Source organism: Globicephala melas, chromosome 4 (genome assembly GCF_963455315.2).
Source record: "Globicephala melas chromosome 4, mGloMel1.2, whole genome shotgun sequence".
In the NCBI taxonomy this organism is placed as follows: domain Eukaryota; kingdom Metazoa; phylum Chordata; class Mammalia; order Artiodactyla; family Delphinidae; genus Globicephala; species Globicephala melas.
This window is the reverse complement of record NC_083317.1, coordinates 48,963,421-48,983,180: the sequence shown is the minus strand read 5'-3', so window position 1 is coordinate 48,983,180 and position 19,760 is coordinate 48,963,421. Positions and strand designations below refer to the sequence as shown.

General features: G+C 41.3%; 1 protein-coding gene across 2 annotated transcripts in view; it reads right to left on the bottom strand.

Annotated features, from left to right (window-relative positions):
- Positions 1-15,679: 15,679 nt before the first annotated feature.
- NXPE3 (neurexophilin and PC-esterase domain family member 3) overlaps positions 15,680-19,760 on the bottom strand; it is a 53,304-nt gene continuing 49,223 nt past the window's right edge. For both annotated transcript variants that reach the window (XM_030861077.2, XM_060298026.1), the window contains one exon: positions 15,680-17,574. In XM_030861077.2, coding sequence (XP_030716937.1) covers positions 17,024-17,574 — 551 coding nt within the window. In that variant the 3' untranslated portion in view covers positions 15,680-17,023. The remainder of the gene's footprint in view (positions 17,575-19,760) is intronic.

Genomic DNA, 19,760 nt, shown 5'->3' with positions numbered 1-19,760 from the left:
GCTTCCCACTAGCTATCTATTTTACGTTTGGTAGTGTATATATGTCCATGCCTCTCTCTCGCCCTGTCACAGCTCACCCTTCCCCCTCCCCATATCCTCAAGTCTGTTCTCCAGTAGGTCTATGTCTTTATTTCTGTCTTACCCCTAGGTTCTTCATGACATTTTTTTTTCTTAAATTCCATATATATGTGTTAGCATACGGTATTTGTCTTTCTCTTTCTGACTTACTTCACTCTGTATGACAGACTCTAGGTCTATCCACCTCATTACAAATAGCTCAATTTCGTTTCTTTTTATGGCTGAGTAATATTCCATTGTATATATGTGCCACATCTTCTTTATCCATTCATCCGATGATGGGCACTTAGGTCAAACATGGATTGTTGTGAATTGAAAGGAGAATTTAACATTGGAATTCATTAATGAGGAAATCTGAACTCTCAGTTACTAAAAGACTATGCAAATTTCATATAACATTAATGACAATTATTCATTCAAACAATCACCTCACCTCCCCCAAAATTGATTTTGCTTACTACTATGGCCTGCAGGACAAATCTGGCCTATTGCACAGCCTGTCTCTTAAGAATGGTTTCTACATTTTTTAAAAGTTACATTTTAAATGGTTATATAAGTGCTTACATAATATCCTCTATATTGTCTCTTAGTCCACAAAACCTAAAATATTTACTATTTGGCTCATTACAGAAAAAGTTTACGAACCTTTGCTTTAAGCAAAAGTGCTCAGAAGCACTGCAATGTCATGGCTTTGAAGCCTGCAAACTCAGCTCTAGCACTGACCAGCTATGTGTTTTGGGGCAAGTCCTTCATCTCTGAGCCTCAGTTTACTCACATATAAAGTGGACTATTAGTATCTAAATCAAATTGCTAAGACCACATGAGGTAATGTACAACGTGTGTAAAGTATCTGACACATCCTAGACACTTCATGTTAGTTCCCTTCCAGTTCCCATAAATTATTTTGACCATTGAGTGAATCTCCAACCTACTTGTATGTGTGTGGCTGAGAGAAGCAGGGAGAATAGATTACATATTGAACAAAAACTTTTCATACCTTTTGTCTGCATAGCATTTCCCCCCAGAGCACTTTCCCACTTGTGCAATCCAACTGTTAGGAAGAAACTCAATGTATTTTTTTTTAAATCATAACTGTAGAAGTTGTAGGTCAGAAAACTATTATAATGAACAAAGATGCACTAAATTAGACATGAGGTTCAGTAGACAGATTCTCCTGTTAACATCCTTCCACTTTTCTCTATTTCCAACAACCATGCTCAAATTTCATCTCTTAACCTCATTCTGGATTACATGTTGCCCTGCAGAGTTTCCTCTTCCCATCAGCCTACATCATCCTATACAGTTTAAACGTTCCATAAATGCTAGCAAACAGGGTCTAGGGGACCAAAAGACCAACCTGTGATAAAGAGTAGAGAATAGATAGAAACAAAGTCATCTTTTAGTTTCATGTGTTCTGTTCTAACTCTCAGAATCTTTGACCAGTGATTCTCAACCCCTTTCTTCCCCCAGCACACCTGAGAGGTATGATACACTCCCACCAGTAAGGTTTTCTCTGGCCACTACGATCTTCAAAATGGGGTTGTATGGCCCTTGAAAACACCTCCCCAGTGATTGTGATAGACCATTAAGGAGGAATTCCGGATCTGTTGGACAACTATTGCTTTAAATTACTTTACCCAATAATTCTAGTGCCATAGAACACTCTATGACATAAATCACAGCAGGATCATTTTTGACCCACCTTCTAGAGAAATGGAAATAAAAGCAAACAAATGGGACCTAATGAAACTTAAAAGCTTTTGCACAGCAAAGGAAACCATAAACAAGACCAAAAGACAACCCTCAGAATGGGAGAAAATATTTGCAAATGGAGCAACTGACAAAGGATTAATCTCCAAAATTTACAAGCAGCTCACGCAGCTCAATATCAAAAAAATAAGAAACCCAATCCAAAAATGGGCAGAAGACCTAAATAGACATTTCTCCAAAGAAGATATACAGATTGCCAACAAACACATGAAAGGATGCTCAACATCACTAATCATTAGAGAAATGTAAGTCAAAACTACAATGAGATATCATCTCACACCAGTCAAAATGGCCATCATCAAAATATCTACAAACACTAAATGCTGGAGAGGGTGTGGAGAAAAGGGAACCCTCTTCCACTGTTGGTGGGAATGTAAATTGATACAGCCACTATGGAGAACAGTATGGAGGTTCCTTAAAAAACTAAAAATACAACTACCATACGACCCAGCAATCCCACTACTGGGCATATACCCTGAGAAAACCATAATTCAAAAAGAGTCATGTACCACAATATTCATTGCAGCTCTATTTACAATAGTCAGGACATGGAAGCAACCTAAGTGTCCATTAACAGATGAATGGATAAAGAAGATGTGGCACATATATACAATGGAATATTATTCAGCCATAAAATGAAACGAAATTGAGTTATTTGTAGTGAGGTGGATGGACCTAGAGTCTGTCATACAGAGTGAAGTAAGTCAGAAAGAGAAAAACAAAAACCATATGCTAACACATATATATGGAATCTAAAAAAAAAAAAGTGGTCATGAAGAACCTAGGGGCAAGACGGGAATAAAGACACAGACCTACTAGAGAATGGACTTGAGGATACGGGGAGGGGGAAGGGTAAGCTGGGACGAAGTGAGAGAGTGGCATGAACATATATACGCTACCAAACGTAAAACAGATAGCTAGTGGGAAGCAGCCGCATAGCACAGGGAGATCAGCTCCGTGGTTTGTGACCACCTAGAAGGGTGGGATAGGGAGGGTGGGAGGGAGGGAGACGCAAGAGGGAAGAGAGGGCTACCCTGGTGGCCCAGTGGTTAAGAACCTGCCTGCCAATGCAGGGGACACGGGTTCGAGCTTTGGTCTGGGAAGATCTCACATGCCACAGAGCAACTACACCCATGTGCCACAACTACTGAGCCTGCACTCTACAGCCCACGTGCCACAACTACTGAGCCCACGAGCCAGAACTACTGAACCCTGTGTGCCTAGAGCCCATGCTCCGCCACAAGAAGCCACCACAATAAGAAGCCTGTGCAACGAAGAGTAGCCCCTGCTCACTGCAACTAGAGAAAGCCCACACACAGCAACGAAGACCCAATGCAGACAAAAATAAATAATTTAAAAAAAAAAAAGAGTGAAGAGATATGGGGACATATGTATATGTATAACTGATTCACTTTGTTATAAAGCAGAAACTAACACACCATTGTAAAGCAATTATACTCCAATAAAGATGTTTAAAAAAAAATTCTAATGCCATTTATACCACTCAGACTACTTGAAAAAGAGGGACTAGATCTAACAAGAGTCTTCGCCTGTATGAAATACAAGCAGATTCAGGTTTACCTTTGATTATGATTCATTAGAAAATAGAAGGAGGGTGGATTTGGTTTCAATGCCTAGCCTACCTATAGTTGTATTTTATGAGACACCATACCATAACCAGCAGCCCTCCTGGAGAAAATTATAGAGAAAGGTGATAGGCTTATGTTTGAATGGACTGTTAGCACCCACATAGGTACAATGAGAGGTGAATTTTTAAATACAGGTGTGATGAGGAAAAGGAAGAGAGATCTGACAGAAACCAAGGACTCGACAAGTAACCTTAATGAAAATTACAACAAAAAGAGTAGATGCAAACAGATAATCCGATAAGAGTAACCAGATTGCTAAAACACCTGGATTTTTAAAGAAAGTCACACCTACTTTCTCATAACGAGATTCTACTGCAGAGAAGGGACTATGTGATCATGATTTGTGGAAAGCAGAATTTAAGGAAAAACAGAAACAAAACTAAGTTTTTAGCCTGTATATTTCAAGAGTCTCAAATACATGCGTCTGTGTGTTCATTTATCTAAAGATATTTGTTAAGGAAAAAAAATTTATTATAAGAGAAGATAAAAATGCAATATCCAGCAATCTATCATCAGTTTAAATTCTATTGGACAGCGCTTCCCTGGTGGCACAGTGGTTAAGAATCTGCCTGCAAATGCAGGGGACACGGGTTTGAGCCCTGTTCCAAGAAGAACCCACATGCCACAGTGCAACTAAGCCCATGTGCCACAACTATTGAACAAAAACAGTCTATGCCCTCATGGAGCTTACATTCTACTTGGAAAGACAGACAATAATAAAATAGCTATACAAATATAAACGGGAATTCCCTGGTGGTCCAGTGGTTAGGACTCCACGCTTCCACTGCCGGTGGCCAGGGTTCTATCTCTGGTCAGGGAACTAAGATCCCACAAGCCACATGGCACGGCCAAAAACAAAATAAAGAAAAAGAACATTTAAAATTTAAAAAAATATGTATAAAGCCAGGTTGTGATAATGTGCTGTGAAGAAAAACAAAGCAAGGCAAAGGGAGACAGCCAGAGATTCTATTTTAGCCAAAGAGGTCCTGGAAAACTTCTGTATTATCTTCCAAACCTATGTGATGGCAAAGCAGTTTGAGACCTGAGAGTTCTTGTCTCCTGTCTGTTTTGAACTCTGAGCAAGCTTCCCCACTCCCACAGGTTCAACTCTGACCTGTATTAAAAACTCCAAATCCCTATCTCCAGCTCTGACCTTTCCTCTGAGTTCTAATTCCATGATGCCAAGAGTATAATAGACAGAACTAAAACCAAACTAGCTCCCCCTTGGCTCCTTTACCCCCCACCAAAAGACTATCTTCATTTTTCTAGAACTGTCTAGAGGACTTAATGTTTTGTCTCTTTCTGCTCCTTTATTCCACTGTAAAAAAAAAAAAAAGTACTAAAATTTCCTTCTCCAAAATGCTTTCCACATACCTTGTAGTCCTCATTCTCAAAAGCATCACATTTAAGAACAGCTGGAAGTTTGTTTGGGAAAGCCCTGCTCGACCACAATTGGACCCTATGACCTCCCATATCAAAACTAAATCTCTATGCCTCGTTTTCATACCCTTCAAAATCCAGCTGCCTCAGATGTGTTATGGGCTGAATTGTGTACCCCCAAAATTCATATGTTGAAGCCCTGGTCCCCAGTATCTCAGAGTGTGATTGTATTTGGAGATAAGGGCCTTTAAAGAAATAATTAAGTTAAAATGAGGCCATTAGGATGTGCCATAATCCAATCTGACTTATGTCCTTATTAAAAGAGAGACACCAGGGACATATGTGCAGAGGAAAGGCCGTATGTGCACACGTGGGAAGGCAGCCATCTGCTAAGGAGAGAGGCTTCAGGAGAAACCTGCTGGCCCTTTGATCTTGGACTTCCAGCCTCCAGAACTGTGAGAAAACAAATTTCTGTTATTTAAGCCACCCAGTCTGTAATATTGTCATGGCAGCCCTAGCAGACTAATGCACTATCCCTTCATAGTTCTATCTACTACTCAACATGCAGTCTTACAAATGATCCTGGAAAACACTACACTAGTTCTTGTCCCAAACTTCTATCCAAGCTAGAACTCTTGCCTGTAATATTCTTCATCCCTTCTTAAAAGCACAGCGTTTTGAAGTCAAACAAACTAGATTCAAATCCCAGCTTCATTCACTTAACAGCCATGTGGCTTTAATTAACTTCTCTAAGACTCTGTTTTCTCATCCATAAAATGGGTACATCACTGAATTCAAATTCAGTCAATATGTAGGTTAAATGAGGTAGTGTACATGACATGCCCAACACAACACCTGGTACACAGCATACATTCAATGGTGATAGTTGTAGTTGATATTCATTTTTCAAAGCTCCATTTAATACCAGATTGTTAAGCATTCTGGCCTCTTTGGACCACCAGCCCAACCTGAAGAGAATATAGAAGAGGAGAATCATGGAGAGAAGCTTGGAGCCCTACCCTACAGGGCCTGATGCCACCTGAGAACATTGGAGTTAATGTGATAAGCCACGGGGAGCCAGTCAGGGTTTTTGAACCAAGGAAAAGCATGATCAAAGCCATGCTTTAGGAAGGATAAAGTGACAGCTGCGTGTAGATGATCAGGACAGACACCATGCAATACTAGAGGTGACAGGTCATAAAGAACTAAACTTGAGTGGTGCTTATAGGAACGTAAAGAGGGGAGAATTGTTTAGAGAAATATTTCAGACATGTAGTCTACAAGACTGAACACTGAAAGGGAGGACAGAGTCAGAGGTCTCCCCAAGGAAGGCCTTGAGATTGCTTGAGTGCTAACACCATGAACAGAAACATGGGGGCTGGGTGAAGATGCAGGAGCACAGGGGAGGCATCAAGCTTGATTTTAACCCTCACATTTCATTCCCTGTGCTGCTCCTGCCACTGCATCTCACCCCATATCTGCAGTCTGATCAGGTGCCCTTCTTTTCCAGTAAAACTGCAAGAAGGGATTTCAAAATTAATTTACACAAAGATATAAACTGTAACCTTTCTTAAGGGCTAATCTTCATTTTAAGAAAGCCCCTGCTCCAAAGATGAACAACAAGAAACGTGGATAATTGACAAACATAAGTGAGGTATGGGATGGAGACAGCATGTCCTTTAGCAAATGTTATCATTACACATTCCACCTCCTGCTGCTACGAACACTTTGGCTGCAATCTGGTGCCATCCCTAGATTTTGACATTAGTGTTGTGTTTAAGAACCACTTTCTTATCTCAATGCTGGATGCTGTTCAACACTGCAAAAAAAAACAAAATTGTTTTCGTTGGCTGTTTAAAAGCTGAGACACATCAGCACAGAACAGCAGGGCTGGGAAGGTCCATGATACATCAGCATCAGCCATCCTTCAGATAGTTCCAGTTCTTCTACCCTGACACTAGAGATGCCAAGGGTAAATTCAGCAGCCTTGCCCAGTGCTCGTTTTCCATCTCTCCAAACCTTGTCTTCCACCACTAATCAAACCCACCTCCTTTACCCTGGACAGAGGTATAAAATAGAAATTTCTTACAGTCTTCAAAATAGCTTTTCACAGATTAGAAAACAAACAATTCTTTCACTTCTTTTTTCCACTCTGGGTTATTTATTCAACCAAAATTCATGGAGTGACCATGCACATACACTGCAGAGGTGAGGGAAAGAGATGGAGGAAAGGAAAGGAGGATGAAAATCCAAACTCCTGCAATTCCTACCCTCAACATGTTCTCGGTTCGGTTAATCTTCATTCACATCTGTGGATCACCTTTGTAGCTCTGACCCCTTTAAATCTCCCACAAGCCTTTCTAGGTTTCTTTTAAATGTGGGATTCCATGGTAAATAGTCCACATTTTCAAAAGGATCTGACCCATATTTTCTAAATTCCCAGCCATGAACTTGTTTGAAAAGTGCATACATTGTAATACGTGGGTATGCAAGGGTGAGTGTGTAGGAGAGGCTGATTTAATAGTCATGGTGCTGAATCATTCAGCAGATTATTTACCCTGAACTTCATATCACTTTCTGTCATATATTCACTGCACTCGGCCAAACACTGCACAAAATGTATTAAAAAGAAATCAACCTGGTACTGCTGCTATAGAAAATGGTAATATTAAACATCGAATTACCAGATGATCTAACTCCACTTCTGGGTATACACCCAAAAGAATTGAAAGCAGAGACTAAAAACAGATTATTTATACACCTATGTTCACTGCAGCATTATTCACAGTAGCCAAAAGGTGGAAGCAACCCAAGTGTCCATCGAGGGAAGAATGGATACACAGAACAGGGTATGTACATAAAATGGAACATCATTCAGCCTCAGAAGGAATTTCTGACACATGCTACAACTTGGATGAAACCTGAGGATATTATGCTAAGTGAAATTAGCAAGTCACAAAAGGACAAATATTATATGATTCCACTTATATAAAGTACGTAGAGTTGTCAACTTCACAGAGACAGAAAGTAGAACAGTGGTTGCCAAGGGCCGGGGAAGGGATGAATGGAGAGTCATTTTTCGATGGATGTGAAGCTTCAGTTTGAGAAGATGAAAAATGTCTAAAGATGAATAGTAATGATGATTGCACAACAATGTGAATGTACTTAATGCCATTGAACTGTATACTTAAAAATGGTTAAGATGGGGCTTCCCTGGTGGCGCAGTGGTTGACAGTCCGCCTACCGATGCAGGGGACACGGGTTCGTGCCCCGGTCCGGGAAGATCCCACATGCCGCGGAGCGGCTAGGCCCGTGAGCCATGGCCGCTGAGCCTGCACGTCCGGAGCCTGCGCTCCGCAACGGGAGAGGCCACAACAGTGAGAGGCCCGCGTACCACAAAAAAAATAAATAAATAAATGCAGAATTACAAGCTCCACCCTAGATTGACTGAAACAGAATCTGTAGTTCAATGAGATCGCCAGGTAATTCTTATGCACATTAAAGTTTGAGAAACACTGCCTTAAAAGACAAATACCATCCAAGTAGATTTATTTATTACTCCACTCATCCTATACTACGGAGCCTTTAGGAAGTGTAAACTGGAAAAGAATCATGCAAAAATTTTTAAAAATCACCAGATACAAAACACGCAAATTTCTATCCTGGGGCCTACCCCCTCAAAGAAGTTAGTTCAGGTAGTTAACTCACTCTGCAATAGCAGGGATGGGGCTTCCCTAGTGGCGCAGTGGTTGAGAGTCCACCTGCCGACGCAGGGGACACGGGTTCGTACGCCGGTCCGGGAAGAGCCCACATGCCGCAGAGCGGCTGGGCCCGTGAGCCATGGCCGCTGAGCCTGCGCGTCCGGAGCCTGTGCTCCGCAATGGGAGAGGCCACAACAGTGAGAGGCCCGCGTACTGCAAAAAAAAAAAAAGCAGGGATGGTTGAGAGCAGGTGAACGGGTTTGCCAGATGCCCGCAGCTCCTCTCTTCAGAAGCAGCAGCAGATGGCCCTTCACCAGAGGTGTGATTAGGAATGCTCTTTCAAGCCTTAGCTTTTCAGCATGGAAGAAAACATCCTGCGAGGAGTAATGTGAGCAAGCAGCAGGATTCCCCTTTCTTTATAATCCCAGCTGTTGTGTCCAAAACTGACTCAATAACTAAGAGGCTGCCTCTCCCCAAACATTAGCCCAACCACTCCCATTAATTCCACCATATAGCTTCACTCTTTGGTCTGAAAGATTTTCCCTGTGGTCTTCTTAAAATATGAAGGGTTATGGTGGTTATTAACTACCCTAACTAACTACCAGTTAAAACTGAACAGGGAGTAGATGGTAGCCAGGTGTGAGCTAGGGAAAAGGAAGGACCCTAGGGAAATCAGAGCCCTGGAAAGAGGTTGACCTCTCCCCATTGTACCTCCGCTAATATCCCAGTGGCCTGGTGGCAAGGGCACTGGCTATGGGGACACGGCCCCTCAGATTCAAATCCAAGCTCTGCCACTTACGATCTGGGGGATCTTGAACCAGCTGTCAATCCCTCTGAGCCTCAATTTCCTCACCTATAAAATAAGACTAATTATGCCTGCCTCCGATGCCATTATGAGGGCTGAATGAGATCTTGCTGGTCAACTCGCAAAACAAGTGTTTAATAAATGTTAATTCCCTATCCACTAACTCCCCCAGGAAGCAGTAGCGTATTTTCATCCACTTAGTTTGGAAAGAAATTGTTTTACCTCACAGACAGTCCCAAATTAAAGGAACAGGAAGTGCTTTAATCAGAAACCACGTATGCAAGCTTTAATGACGGGCTTCACCAAAACCGTAGAGAGCATGATGCTCTCTGAGCCTGTTAGAGATTACATAACCTCGAAACTGCCAGTCAGCAGAGAGCTGAATTCCCCTCTTAGATGTATGCACGCGTCCTCTTCTCATGGAAAATAGTGGAAATTCAAAATGGTTAAAAAGATGCTAAACCATCAAAAAAATCTTAGTTCACAAGAAATCACAGTACAATGCCTACAAAGTTCATAGTAACTTTGAGGCAACTTCAAAATTTGATTAAGGGATCCAAGAACCATAGAAATTTTAGAAACATCCCACTGCCCACTTTGACTACATCAGTCAAGGCCCAGGTAACATCTGGAATTAGGAATATCCACCTTTCACACCATCAGGAGTTCAGCATCAGGCCAAGAAAGCCAAAAGGTGAAGTCAGCCTCCTGATCTTCCTATTAACCTGGGGGGGAAAATCAAGAGGCCACCAGATCAATGTCAGCTAAGAGCCAAAAGTAAATGGTTTTCTCAGGAGCAGTTCACTGTGCATCTCAGAATAATTAGAAAATCTTCCCTCTCAGTAGTGCTCTCCACAGCTCTTTAACTTCTGAGAGGGTTTCCTTTGGTTCCAGACTTCTTTCAGGACAAAGTAGAAATGAGAGAGGTTTGCCTCAACTTCCTCAATGAGGAAAAGTCTGTAGCTGGACAACTAAATTATACTGAGCAGGGTCATCACCTCCATGCTGGGAAGGACAGCGCTAAACGTTTAACACGAGGTTTGTTGTGCGCCCACTTTTTTTTTTTTTTTTTGGCCACGCTGCATGCCTTGCCGGATTTCAGTTCCCCGACCAGGGATTGAACCCAGACCCCAGCATTAAAAGCCTGGAATCCTAACCACTAGGCTACCAGGGGACTTCCGTGCACTCAGCTCTTGTGCTAACTCTTCCCAGACTGTCTCTCTTATAGCCTCTGTACCCTATCCAACTGTGTCTTTAACCAAAGCAAACTGATGTTATAATGAAGAGAGGTGGTAGATCATACATTGTACTCTGAAGCCAAATAAAAGGACTTTAGGGTTATCTGAATGTTTAGGTGATCTGTGTGGTTGATCTCTATCAGGGATTGTTGAGGGGAATGAATAAGCCTTTGAAATTTTTCTCTTCTTTTATTGTCTAAACAACCTACTGACAGGAGAGGCCAAAAAAAAAAAATTATTCCACCTGATCAATAATGTGTTTCTTTAGATGCCAGATTTAAAGTGAGGGAATATATATTACAAAGTGCTTAAAATTTACATAATAAATGTCATCCTCTGAGACACCTCCACCCCCATACATCAGTTCCCTAATCCTCCTGGAGACAATCTCAATCCATCCTACCTAGAAATGCACTTTTATTCACACAAAATCCCAGATTGTAATAGATCTGGGGGTTCAGCCAAGTCATCAAACTTCAAGATTTCCTTTGTTCATACAATGGTCTTGTAATACATGTCTTTCATTTTACAAAGGTAATATGAGAACTACATGCTATACAACATTTTGATCTACTCAGATATATTTTTCCATAAAGATATAGTTCTATGCCTACCCTTGGTGAGAAAGTATACCTCTAAGCCCACACTCAAACTTCCTGGGAGATTTCTAACTAGGAGTATCAAAGGCTACTTCACTGGCTAAATAAAAGTTTTTACATTAGATTTATGATACTTTCATCACCCATCCTACCAACCTCTTCCATCAGCATCTTAGTCTTTCCTGGGCCTTCAAGGCGAACAGAAACAATTCATAGTCATTACCAAACTATAAAAACATCCCAAATTTTCCTTCCCCAAAATACTGCCCCCTAATATTTTGCCCCAAAACAAGTATGATCACCCAAATATCAGAAAGTGACTCCAAAGTAAAGAATCTGAATATGGGAAAAGAAAAAAAAAGCTTTTAAGATACTTTTTCATACTAAATATAAAATAATAAAAATATACCTTTGTGTTTGAAGAGTCAAGTCATACAAATACGTAAAAGGCAAATCAACTGTTTCCAGCTGTAATCAGCGATAATAACCCAAGTACGTGAGAGCACGAGAAAGATGATCAGTTTCCTTTTGAGGTTACATGATAAGCAGCAGCGACAGTTAAGCAGCCTTTTTCTCTAAGAACTCGCCGGCGTCTGACCTCTTGGCAAGAGAAGGCCAGGCCCTCTCCCTGGCCCCCTTTATAGCGTTCGCTTGCTGCTCACCGCTCTAGAAAGGGATGGGGGCGGGGGACGCTAAGGACCTGTTTCCTAAAATACAGAATACGGTTCAACTCTCATTCGAAAGGGGCTGCGTGGGCACAGAGGAGGGGTGGAGACGGCGGGAAGGGAGCAGCAAGGACTTTGTTCGTGGACTTTTTTTTCTGCACCCTGGAAATTCCCAGGCCAGAAAGGTACCGACCCTAGTCCCGGACATTCCCCTCAAGGGTCGGCTCCAAGACCTGGACTGGAACCACGCAGAGGAATCAGAAGCAAATCTGTAAGCAAAACTTTTTTTTTTAGGGATGCCTTTTTTAAACGTCTCAGTGAACTTACTGCCTGCATTGGCCTTGCCCCCTCCTTAGATTCACCTTCTCTGCTTCTTTCGCTTTTTCTGTACAGCCTTTAAGTGCGGGGGCTGAGGAGGGGGATGCTTTCTACAGCAAGGCTTTTCAAATATGGCAATCAGAAAGTAGTGTCCCCATCGTGTGCCTTCACTGACAAACTAAAGGACAAGGAATCTGCGATGTAAGTAAAGCAGTGGTCCCGTAACATGAAGATTACATTATTTTCATGTGGGGCGAATTTAAACAGAGAATGAACCATTGCGCAACAGTGAAAGGATATCTTCTACGACATTAGGTTTCACTGTGGCTTCTTTTTCTTTTAGGACACTTTCGACTGTCATCTCTGTACTGCTTCCCGCCCCCCCGCCCCCCCCAAGGCAGTCTTACAATCCAGCTTTAGAATTAGACAGGAAATATCTGCTTCTCCAATAGGAATGGGCATCTAGACCTAAACACCAGAAGATCCTTAAAACTTTAAGACAGCAGACCATCCTTCTTATAAGAAGCCTGACTTCCTTTCATTTCACGCAGAATACTGAAAAGCAAAATGTAACACACTTAAGTTCACACGTTTTCTAAAAAGCTGTAAGTGCACTTCTGAGACAAAGTGAACTTGAAGTGCATTTTGTGCCCTTCTACCTCCTGCGTCCTATAAACTGATGCCCTCAACAACCCTCTGATTTTCCACCCTCACCCCCGTCCTCCCCCAGGATTCCTAGGCGCCCCTAGCACTCTGGGACTGTGGTCTCACTTTCAAAGAGGAAAAGAACACTTTCCAGAACTTATTTATTTATTGCACACTGAGGAGTCAGGCAAATGCACTCCACTGAAGACATAAAACCTGGAGAGAATAATGTTTAACACTAGAGAATGAATACACTTGGATTTCTGGCATGAGCGACTAGCTAATCTTTAAAAGCTGAATTTACCCAGATCTACAAAGATAATGCTGAGCACCTTTTTCTTCGGGGGGGAAGGGAGGGGGGTGGGAACGGAGTGGGGAGGTCTTATTTCTGTTGTTTCCCTTGGAGATTTATTTCCTAGTACTTTCTGGGTAACTGCTATTTCCTTTAATAGGGCCCAGAAGCAGACTCACCTCTGGCTTGCAACACACGGATATAAAGGCTTACCATACACATTCTTGGTAAGTACCCAGATGGATCAATCTGAAACTTAATACCTGAAGCTGGGAAGTATCAGTCAGTTGGTATTTAACAAAATGATGGTTGTTCAGAAAGGTAAAATGGATCATTTGGAACAACAAACTTATATTTGCTAAAGAAAAGTTACTCTTAACTTTTATAAAATATAATTTTCACAGAAGAGCCTTATTATGGATTCTCCCTTTCATAAGTAGCATCAAATCAATCATTTGAGTTCTAGAATATGAGGAGATTCACTAAATGAAGTTAATGCTGTCATTCCAAAATAAAAATCGATATTTTAACCCAATGAAATTATATATTAATCACCATTTTAATATTTTATTATAAATCTAAATGGCCAACCTATGTAAATAATGATATCATTTAGCTAAACTGTTAGGCAGACTTTTATAATTAAGTCATGAAAACATAGAAAAATATTTGTATGTTAAATTTAAAAACACAGATAAAAATTACATGTTCTCTGTGATTACAGCTGTGTGATTTAAAAAACCTAGAAGAAAATAAACCAAACTGCTAATGCTCATCGCAGATGATAGAATTATGGATTCTATCCATAGATTTTCTTTTTCTAGATTTTACAATATGTTTATTTAATATCCTTTACATTTATAATGGAAACACAACTCTGTGGTATTGGCTTAAAATAAACTTTTCAGAAGAAATTAAAATTGTTCTGAGAATGATTTAGGTAATATTCCAAACTCTACACTTAGGCATTTTTTTTAACTTCCACACGAGCATAGAAAGACACATTAGAAGGACAGAGTGAATGAGAATACTTTAAGAAACTGTGTCATCAGATATTTAGGACATGTCACTAAATCAAAAATTAACGGGATGGGGCTTCCCTGGTGGCGCAGTGGTTAAGAGTCTGCCTGCCGATGCAGGGGACAGGGGTTCGTGCCCCGGTCTGGGAAGATTCCACATGCCGCGGAGCGGCCGGGTCCGTGAGCCATGGTCGCTGAGCCTGTGCGTCCAGAGCCTGTGCTCCGCAACGGGAGAGGCCACAACAGTGAGAGGCCCGTGTACCGCAAAAAAAAAAAAAAAAAAAAAAATTAACGGGATGAGATCATGAGAAATCATTTGCACAAACAAGTAGTACCACTCCGAAGCTCTGGAGAGGCAGTAGAAATTGAAACTCTCCTGGGAAGACATGACTCAGCCTCCTCCAATGATCCTTGAGTAAATGCTCAAAAGTTCTTTCATAAAAAATAAAACCTCTTTACAAAATCCAAAAAATTCTAGTTGAAAAGGGCTATAGACTCTCACATACCTTAGTTCAAATCTAAACTCAAGTTCCTCATCTATAAAATGGAACTATTATCTGCACTATTAGACCATGATCAGAATTAAATGTTATGGGAGAAGCTCCTAAAATAATAGACAAAAAATATTATTTCCTTAGTTCTATCTTCCCTCTGTGTTTCTCAAAACATAGAACACCACCATTGCATCAGAACTCCTGGGCATTTGTCACTAAGGTTGATTCCACAATTCCCAGAGGCATAGCCCCTAATTCTGCATTTTTATCAAATATTCCAAGTGAGGGACTTCCCTAGTGGCGCAGTGGTTAAGAATCCGCCTGTCAGTGCAGGGGACACGGGTTCGAGCCCTGGTCCAGGAAGATCCCATGTGTCACAGAGCAACTAAGCCCATGTGCCACAACTACAGAGCCTGCGCTCTAGAGCCCGCAAGCCACAACTACTGAGCCTATGTGCCACAACTAATGAAGCTCACACGCCCAGAGCCTACGCTGAGCAACAAGAGAAGCCACCACAGTGAGAAGCCCGTGCACCGCAACAAAGAGTAGCCACCGCTCACCGCAACGAGAGAAAACTCGCACACGGCAATGAAGGCCCTACGCAGCCAAAAAAAACTAATTTAAAAAAAAACTTAAAAAAAAATATTCAGAGTGATCCTTAGACATTCTAAAGGTTAAAGGCCATTAAAATTAAGCCATCTTAATATATTTAACTACCTGCTCCACTTCAGACTCAGAAAATAATTTAAAATCATATTTATTTATTTTATAAACTTGAAGGTGGCCCTCAAGGCTAGGAAAGAAAGATCTTAAACTCTCTAAGTTAAAAACGCAGATTCTTTTTTTGTTTGTTTGTTTGGTTTTTTGCGGTACGCGGGCTTCTCACTGTTGTGGCCTCTCCCGCTGCAGAGCACAGGCTCCGGATGCGCAGGCTCAGCGGCCACGGCTCACGGGCCCAGCCACTCTGCGGCATGTGGGATCTTCCTGGACTGGGGCACGAACCCGCGTCCCCTGCATCGGCAGGCAGACTCCCAACCACTGCGCCACCAGAGAAGCCCAAAACCCAGATTCTTTGACCCATTCTTCTAAGGGTGTATTTTTTCATGCTTTAGGCATCTGTCTTCATCTCTAAAGCCTCCCCAGTTTCTTCACATGTTCACTTAGGGGTAAACAAAACTATATTGTAGCTCAAAAAGAAAAGAGTACTTACTAAAATGGCACAAATTAATTTAAACTTATTTAAAATTAATAAGGTAAAGACAGTCAAGTAAAATTGATAATTCAATTATTTTAAGAGAGCCAATAGGAACAGCACCTTTTACTTCCAAGCATGACAGAATGTGTGTACCTTATGCCCAAATCAACCCATCACAGATTTCAATATCTAAATTTAATTTTTAATTAGATTTTAATTTCTAATTTGGGTATGCAATTCAAAATAACAAACAAAAAAGAAATACTCAAAATTGATGGAAATAATTTCTACAACTTTATAACAAACAATACCAATCTTTACATAAAAGTCAATTCTTAAAACCCTCAAACTTCAGAACACAAAAATAAATTTTCCTTTATAGATTTTCCCCTTCCAGCTCCAAAAGTGGTTATTTTAGAATAAGTATTCATCCTGTAAAATTTAGCTGAATCAGATAAGTAGCAATTACCCAATGCAAATATCAATTCAATGCACAGATTTTATATATACTGCTTTCATATTTCCCTTTTGCTTCTTTTCTAGATAAAAGCCAGACACTGTAAATATTCTCATTAGAAAGTTCTGACCAAGGACACTGGCCTTTTCAAGTAATCCAGAAAAAACTGGATCATGAAGATAAACTTCTAAGACACAGCAGTCTTCAGTGTGTTACGGGAGCCACTGACTAAAAGCCTTGGGGTTAATTCACTTCCCACTGAAGATGTACCAATTATGCTATTCATGTAGATGTGCTCAATTTCCTTTACCAGACAAGATACAAACACTCCACTGCCAACCAAACTTGTCCCTTCCACTTAGGTCACAACATTTTTCACACTCTTTAGCACAGTATCCCCTCCCCTCCCAGGAGAAGCTAGTTCAAACACACTCATTAGTATCTTTGGTTACGAGGGCAATATAGTGTGTAAATGCTGTTAATAATCGTTCCCCCATAGATAAGTGAAGATGGGAAAAAATCCTATAGGTAGGTATAAATGTAATCTGCATTTTCTAAGCTCCTTACAAGTCATTATATAAAGTCCATCTCTTTTTTTAAAATTTTAAATACATATCAATGGCAGCCATCTCTCCATAGGGCCACCCATAAACTTTCCGTAGTGCAGGTGATAGAGAAGGTCACTGAATGTGATTTCTCCAGTCTCCTGCAGGGCAGACTAGCTCTCCAAGGGGCACACAAAGGACAAGAACATGTCCAGCTGGTTCTTCACAATAACTTCATCCGGATGTAGCTTGTGGGGCAGATAATGGGCCAGGGTCATCTCCCAGGCATCAACGAGATATACCCCAACTCCTGAGAACATCTTCCGAAGGATGGTGTCCAGCTGAAAGTTATACCAGTCGCTGTTGAAAAGGCTCACTTCAGGTCCCAGCTCTTGGGCGTTGGCTGTCCGGATGACTACCACAGTCTTAGGGCTTCGATCCAAGAGCTGGACCACGGCTCGACGGATGTTCCTGAGCCGCCGGATATACACTTCCAAGGGGAAGGTGCTGAAATGAGACCACACAGCTATGGCAACGACTGTGTTCTTCCCTCCCACGATGCCATTCAGCTCATTCGCCACATAACGGAGGTCATTGCTAAAGACAGTCGTGAAGCGGATTGGTGGACCGTGGCAGCGGTATTTGAGCAGGATGTTGTGCTTCTGGTCCACCGCAAGGAAGGGACCCACATTCTTCGGGCTACCCAAGTTAAACTCCACTAAATCTGAAACAAGGGAAACTCAGATTCATAAGAATGTTTAAACCAAGCGATATACTTTGATTATTCTTTAGTTAGTGGCTTCAAAGAACAATTTTTTAAAATAAAACAACAAAAAGGTACAATACAAATGTAAAGGAAACACCTATTGCACGTCACTGTGGCCCCCTTGGCTTCAATGGACCTTTATATTTTAACATATTTATTACTTAAATCACTCCATAAGCATGACATTACAAGTAATACCATCAGCAATTGATTCTAGACCTGAGAAGCAAAATAACCTGTTTACCTCTAATTATTAGGCCAAGAAATCTTCCTGTTTGCACTGACTGTTGAATATCTAAACATCGATTTGGCATTTACACATTACTGTTCTAACAGATCAAAATTATTTCTTCCAGGTCAAGAACTATATAACTTCTGCTTTTTTACAAACACATAATAGTAACCAAATACCTCTTTTTGAAATAAGCAAAAGAAAGAAGCAACCACGCTTCTTTTGACTTTCAATTTCACCCTATGGATGGAAAACCCTGTTTATGTCTTAGAAAACTTCTCTCTCTCTGTCATAACAAACACAGCAGCACAAGTTAGAATTCCCTTCTCTCCCTCTACTTTATCTAGGTTGTGTTTCCAAGTCCTGCTCCTCTGAAGATCCCAGGAATCAATGATTATTCTCCCTTATTACTCCTCAAAAAGGCTGTACAATTCATCACTGAACATTCACCCCATGAGGAAAGAGGGTCTGTGTCATATCCCTAAATATTCCTATAAGTGCCTTACACAGACCAGATTAAGTAACCCTTGGCAGCCAAACTGAATTCACATTTCCTAAGCACCTCTTCCGTGCCAGCACTATTGTGCTATAAGCCAGCAATGCAGGACTTTGCTGGCGGTCCAGTGGTTAAGACTCCACACTTCCACTGCAGGGGGCATGGGTTCAATCCCTGGTCAGGGAATTAAGATCCCTCATGGCACGGTCAAAAAGAAAAAAAAATAGAATAAAAAAATAATAAAATAAATTAAAATAGTTTCCCAGCTTTAAAAAAAAAAGCCAGCAATGCTCAGATGGGTAAGTCACAGTCCTTGCCCTCAAGGAGTTTATAGTCAATTCTGAAGAAGTACCATCAAACTATAATTGTCCCATATTATTTACTCTTAAGGGTTAAAGTCAAGGTTTCACTTTTTTCTCCATGAGTTCCCAGGCTCCTCTTCTAAATTCTCATACCTAATTCATTACTACTTAGCATGTGGCCCCACTTAAATTGAACAGAAGCTCAATTAACCATTCTTTCTTTTGATTAAGATCAAGTCCAACACAAGGCTTTATCGGGTAAAGATCTGTCTGCAAAGGGTAGGGTGGAAAATGCTCAAGACACGCAATGTGATCATTGCTATGAAAGGAAATACCAAGTTACGTCATTAGAACTTAAGAATCAAGCAACTGGGGCTTCCCTGGTGGCAGAGTGGTTAAGAATCCACCTGCCAATGCAGGGGACACGGGTTTGAGCCCTGGTCCGGGAAGATCCCACATGCCGCAGAGCAACTAAGCCTGTGCGCCACAACTACTAAGCCTGCGCTCTAGAGCCCACGAGCACAACTACCGAAGCCCGTGTGCCACAACTACTGAAGCCCGTGTGCCTAGAGCCTGTGCTCTGCAACAAGAGAAGCCACCGCAATGAGAAGCCCTCGCACCGCAACAAAGAGTAGTCCCCACTCACCGCAACTAAAGGAAGCCCACACGCAGCAACGGAAGACCCAACGCACCCAAAAAAAATAAATAAAATAAATCTATTTAAAAAAAAGAAAAGAATCAAGCAACTGCAGGCTCCTGGAGGGCCCTGCCTGGTCAACACCGAACTGTGCCTAGCATCATGTCATACAGATGATTTCCCTTCTCCTGCTTTTGAACTTACGCTTCATCAACTAGAACTCTGCTATGTCTGTTTCAATTAAAAAAAAAGCAAGCAAATCAAAACCGGAATTAACTTTCTATTTTGGGGGGTCATATCTACTTCCTCCTTTCCTTCCTTCTAAAAATTAAATTTGAAACTAAGTTGATGTAACAAATAAAAGAGAAAAAAGAAAAACATCACACACAACCACTCCCAACTGTGGGAAGTTGCTTTATGAAAAGCCCTGTCCAGAAACAGTTCCCTCTGCTCAATGTTATGTGGCAGCCTGGATGG